Consider the following 6,000-nt stretch of genomic DNA (forward strand, 5'->3'; position numbering starts at 1 on the left):
GTGTCTCTTAGTTCTCACGGTACGACCTCTAACAGAACCTTTAGGATGCAAACCAAAGCACGACATCATCATCTCAAAGATACATGTTTCTAGTGACATGAACAGCTGGAGTCACAGACTAACACTGTCTCATCATGCAACTGTTAAAAGAATGAAGATCAGCGTTCATGACAAGCTGGGAACGTCCCGAAGAACAAACACTGGAACAGGAACAACTTTAACATGTGTGTGCATGCATATAACGCAGTCGGACTAGTCTTATTTATCCTGTTGGCTCGGTTGTTTTCCTTGTAAATTATTACCCAGGTAGCAAAAGGTCAGCTGTGGCCTGGACCCGGTGCCAGTGACGGAGAAATGAAACCAGTTTGAAACAGGTCGACAGATGTTTGAGAACATCTGCAGCTCAGAAATCAGAATTATATTATTAATAAAATAAGATAAATGAGTCTGTGCTGCAGTAAAAGTGTGTTTGTAGCACAACACAGTACCTAGAAAACCTGGTTCTGGACCCACAGCAGTCCAAGTCCAACAACACCTGTCAGCCGGCTACCTGGGTAACTGCAGACACGTTCCTCTGGTTCTGGTTTTAGTTACTTTAGTGGGAACTTGTCTTTATGTGTGTGTCTGCCTGCCCCCCCCCCCCCTCACAGCACCATGGTGGGTATATGATGAACCAGCGATGCCGGGTGAGGCACAGCGGTCAGCTGTGGTGGGTGAGGAGGTGGAGGAGAATGAGCGGAGTGCACACCTCCTCCCGCACCTCCCACCACCACGACACCGACTCCCGCGGCGACGGAGTCTCCGTTGGGCCGGTGCCTGGCGCTCTTCTGGTGCGCCCTGAGCCCGGCCAGCTGCGAGTACGCAGACTGGCAGACGTGGCACTTGTAGGGGCGCTCGCCGGTGTGCAGCCGGACGTGGTTCCTCAGCGTGGACGACTGGCTGAAGCGGCGGTTGCAGAAGCGGCAGACGAACGGTTTGTCCAGGGTGTGGATGCGCATGTGGGAGCGCAGGTTGCTGCGGGAGTTGAAGCCGCGGTGGCAGATGACGCAGCGCATCCGGCCCAGACTAGCGGAGGAAGAGGAGGAGGAGGAGGAGGAGGAAGAGGAGGAGGAGGAAGAAGAGGAGCCTTCACAGGTGTGGAAATCATCTGTCAGGAGGAGGAGAAACGTTTCAGACAACACTGATCTGAATGATCAGGAAGTACTCAGTAAAAGTACTACAACAATACTGTTAAAATACTCTGTTACAAGTGGAAGTACTGCATTTAAAATGTTACAGAAGTAAAGTATTCAAAGTATTCAAAGTAATCAATAGAAACATGACGTGTTGATGTGTAATCAGCTTCAGTGAGTCCACTGTGATGCCTTCACTGTCTCCCTGATCCAAACCTCCTAAGTATTAAAACCATAAACTGACCCCCCCCCCCCCCCCCCCCCCCCCATCACTGATCAATAATATTTACCGGTCTTGGTCTTCTTGCTCTGTTCCTCGTCTCCTCCAGGAATTCCAGGGATTCCCAGGAAGGTGTTGTGGGAGTTTCCATACCAGACCAACAGCTCCTGGTCTGGAGGAATCGTCTGAAGGAAAATTAAAATAAATTAAATTCACTAGAGACTAAAAACAACAAATCATTTACATTTATCTGAATCAGTTTAAATCAGCAGAGGGCGACACAGACTGTTCTTCATCTGAAGAAACCTCCAGACATCCAAACACATCTTTATGGCTTCGGTTTAAGAACAAGTAAAAATAAAGTTCAAGTACTGGATTTATTGTTGTAGCTGCTCAAAGTTGAACTTATATATATTATTATTTTATTCAGTAGTGAGATCAGAGTTTGGTGGGAAAAAATCAAGGTTAAATGAATTTAGCACCTTAATGTTGATTTAGTTCTGATATTTTAAAACAACAACAGTGAAATTTCACATGTTGTATTTTATCTTATGTAAAATTTAAACAGTTTTATTGTTAAAACTCAAAAGTTGAAAGAACTAACTACAAATGTAGAGAGTAAAAGTACTGTTTAATTAGCAATATACCTATATATAGGATCAACGTTAACTTTTTTAATTTGACAGGATAAACTCTGCAGACACAGACGATGCGTTCACTGACCTCCACAGCCCTGTAGAAGATGCTGCTCCCGATCTGAACCACCTCCAGGTTCTGCTCCTGCTCGTTCCTCGCACACTTGATGTACGTCATCCAGCTCCTCTGGTCCTCCTGACTGGCATCAATGAAGTACCTGACCGTCCCGTCCTCGTTGAACACCTGAGAGGGACAAAGGACAAACGTGTTAGTTATTTAAAGAGGGGACACTAACCAGGTAGGATACCTGTGGGTCATCAGTCACCTTTCACCTGGACTGAGCCAAAGTTTGATTAATTACTAAACAATGAACCAGTTAACTGGTTAAATGGTTGATTAGCTAAAAATCCGACCCAGGTACCAGACAGTGAGGTCACAGCTGGTTAGGTTGGTATTTTATTGGTGGGTTAGTAACTCTACTAGTGAACAAGTGTCAAACTGAACCAGTTCAGAAATAAAAAGTCTCTTCACCTCCCACATGAGGTTGTTGTTCTTGTACAGGTCGATGTGCTCAGGTGAGATGAGGCGTCCGGTGAATGGTCCCATCTCTGTCCCTGCTTTGATCCAGGTTTTAGAGAAAATCCCCAAACCTTCTCCTGGAGTCCAGAGAGAAACAAACCGGGTCAGAACCACACGTCTACTACTCATGTTATTTACAGCTGGGAGATAAATAAATAGCAGTGATACAGTAAAACCTGAGTCCAGGTTGAGTTTAAATAAATATGTTGAGTTCAGAATCAGCTGTTTGTTAGGGAAAAAACAATAAACTGAGTTTTACATTAAATAATTATTTTGTGGTTTTTTTTCTTAATGTGTCTTTGAACTAACAACATGAACATGAATATTCCCTCCACACTGTGTCTGCTCCTCATCTGTTTATTCACTTTCTGTTGCTGGTGTCCTGTTCTACTCACTAACAGGAATAAAAAAGACAGTTTACCTGGGACTGAACTCTGAGCGATGATCACCTCGCTGGGTAAAACCAGACTGGACAACTTCTGCACCTCTGAACACAAACACAGAAAGAGATTTTAAAAAACCTAAAAACTTAAACTAACAATAACAAATTCATTTCTCTAAACCAAACTCCATTGACATTCGTGCGGATTTTACAGTGATAAATGCTCCATGTTGGATCATTTTACAGAACATAATGTTCCTTGATGCCGAAAAACCGAATAAATAGAGTAAACAGCATGAAACTGAGCTGGAAAGAACCTTGGCAAAGAGAATAAAGGAGGTTAAATGCTCTTTTTTCCCCTTCAGTTCCCGCTTTATGTCTACACAGTTCCTGCTGCTGCACAATGAGCCGCTGAGGAGAAATTTAAATTCATGACCGGAGTTAGAAAGAAAATTCATGTCACGACATTTTATACACAGAATAAAGAAAAAGTCAACAGAATAAATACAGAAAATGGAAAATAAAAGAACTTTAAATCTAAAGAGAACCAGAGAAAAGAATTCTCTCCTCTTTTTTGTCACATCGTGTTTCACGCTCAGACAAAAGCGTGAAACACGATGTGACACAGAGGAGAAAAGAGATTTAAAGAGAGATAAAAGTTCTGGATGATAATCCGAATTTAAACTAGAAAAAACTCAGAACTGTTCAGTTCTGCGGCTTCAATTCACAGGACGAAAAAAAAAACGGATTTAAATTCCAACAGAGGACAGAAATCAAGAATAACCCGGTGGAAATAAAACGGGTCCATCAAACCCCGGGATCCAGCAGGTTCAGCTCCTCTGAAATTATTCCTAACGAATTTCAGCGAAAACGGAAACGAATGAAACATCAGAATTAAAAAACAATTATAAAAAGACAAACGCACGGACAGTGAAGCTTCTTTTATTCTGAGCCGAGATTCAAAGCGCAGACGGTGAATCATCAAACATGAGTCATATTTATTTAGAAGTGAATTAATTAACCAACAGGAGCTCGATTCATTAGTCGATTCAATCATTTATGACAGTTTTAAGGTGAAAAGGTCATCGAAAAGTTTGATCAGTTACTGATTGGGTTAATTATTAGACTAATTATTAACTAATAATCAGCTGGCTTTACAAGATAATTTAAAAGGTTTAATTAAGACATTTTGGGCCAATTCATAAAGACTATTAGTTCATATTTTAATAAAAACATTTGACATAGTCTGTAAATTTAATTTAATTCCCCATAAAACAAATTAATATCTCAAAACAAATGAATATTTCAAATGATCCAGTGAAGTAATTTGTAAAAAGAAAAATATTTACTGTGTGAAAATATCTTTTAAAAATCTGGTGGTTTGAGACAAAAGTCTGAAAACAAAATGTTAAAACGAATCCAGTGAAGTTAATTAAATATTATTATTCAATAGAAACATTTTTCTGTTTTGATTTACTCAGGTGAAAAAATCGAATTAAAAGCTCTGAGATAATTAAAGTTCATTAGTTGTTAATTGGTTAATTGAAGTCGTCACTGACCTCCGGAGAAGGACTGCGCCAGCACCTCGGCGGTGAACGCGGTTTTGGGACTTGCGCTCGGGGCGGTGCGGTCCTCCGGCTGCAGGTGGTGCTGGGGCGGGTGGTGCGTGTGGTGGTGCTGCTCGCCCAGCACGTGCCTCCAGCGGCCGTACAGGAAGCTGTGCAGGATGTCCGAGGTGATGATGTCCGCCAGGGAGAGCGGCTGCTGCGGCTTGAAGCCCGGCTTCAGGCCCAGCGAGGAGCCGGGGAGCACGGAGCCCATGGCGGGGTGGAGAGAGCCGAGGTCCGGGGAGGAGCAGAGGATCCTCCAGGTAGAACTGAAGAAGGTTTTAGTGGATCATAGAGTCCACTAGAAACAAGGTGAGAGGAGCAGATGGAGCAGCTCAGGTCGCTGCAGCAACCTGCTCTTCTGGTTAAGATCAAAATGAAGTGAAAGAAGTTGAAGTGAAGAGTTGAGAGAAGTTGTGAAGAGCTGGAATGAAGCAGGGAGAGCAGAGGGAGCAGGGAGAACACAGGGAGCAGGGAGAGCTGAGTAAGCTGAGAGAGCAGAGGGAGCAAAAGGAGCACAGAGAACACAGGGAGCAGGGAGAGCTGAGTAAGCTGAGAGAGCAGAGGGAGCAGAGGGAGCAAAAGGAGCACAGAGAACACAGGGAGCAGGTCTATATAGACGTGAGAGTCAGCTCCTCCTGCACAGACAGAGGGAGGTGTGTGTGAGAGAGTGTGTGAGAGAGTGTGTGTGTGTGTGTGTGTGTGTGTGTGTGTGTGTGTGTGTGTGTGTGTGTGTGTGTGTGTGTGTGTGTGTGTGTGAGACCCCGTAGAGACACTCAATTAAGTCCTAATTAGAAAACAACGACTTCAGAACCTCAGACCAGCAGTTAGAGACCCGATCCTCTGGACCCTCTGGACCCGGAGCCCCCAGGTGTGAACATCAGGTGAAAACTCAAACAGGAAGAGCTTCTAATAAATGTTAGTTTTTATTTATTCCAAAACCTTCCAGCCTGTTTTAAGGACTCACTCATCTGTCCATACAGACAGTCTGGGTTATTATGAGTCCTGGTTTTTGTGAGTCCAGGTTTTTGTGAGTCCTGGTTTTTAGAGTTTTGTCCCTTAGATTAAAAACAACATTCATCAGATGATGAACTGTCTTCACACACTGACGTCTTAAACCCGTTAGACAGTCTTTACTACTCTTTACCTCAGCCTCAGCATCTTTGGGCTGAACCGGACTGGGAACCGGGCCTCATCCCCAGCATCAGCGTTGGACTCTGCTGAGCTGGTCCCTGACGAACCAGACGAAGACTGTGGGGAAGATTTAGACGTGCAGCTCCAGCTCTCCTCTGCCGTCTTCAGGTTTCCTGATCCCAGACTGGAACCACCTGCTGCCTGTTCTTTAGGTCTTAGACTCAGGACTCAGGACTCTGGACGTTTGGATTCATAGTTGTGCTCCTGAAT

General features: G+C 43.9%; 1 protein-coding gene across 3 annotated transcripts; it reads right to left on the bottom strand.

Annotated features, from left to right (window-relative positions):
* Window positions 1–644: 644 nt before the first annotated feature.
* On the bottom strand, window positions 645–4,810 carry prdm12b (PR domain containing 12b). 3 transcript variants are annotated; one of them, XM_026343760.1, is made up of 7 exons: window positions 4,549–4,810; window positions 3,029–3,094; window positions 2,560–2,684; window positions 2,116–2,271; window positions 1,463–1,577; window positions 779–1,147; window positions 645–748 (listed from the first exon to the last, which is right to left on the bottom strand). In XM_026343760.1, the coding sequence occupies exons 1-7, from the start codon at window positions 4,808–4,810 to the stop codon at window positions 645–647; spliced, it is 1,197 nt and encodes a 398-aa protein (XP_026199545.1). The 3 variants fall into 3 exon arrangements, with proteins under 3 accessions (XP_026199545.1, XP_026199544.1, XP_026199543.1); XM_026343759.1 differs by having other exon boundaries at window positions 645–1,147; XM_026343758.1 differs by having other exon boundaries at window positions 645–1,180.
* Between the last annotated feature and the right edge of the window lie 1,190 nt (window positions 4,811–6,000).

This window comes from Anabas testudineus, chromosome 9, assembly GCF_900324465.2.
Source record: "Anabas testudineus chromosome 9, fAnaTes1.2, whole genome shotgun sequence".
Lineage (NCBI taxonomy): Eukaryota > Metazoa > Chordata > Actinopteri > Anabantiformes > Anabantidae > Anabas > Anabas testudineus.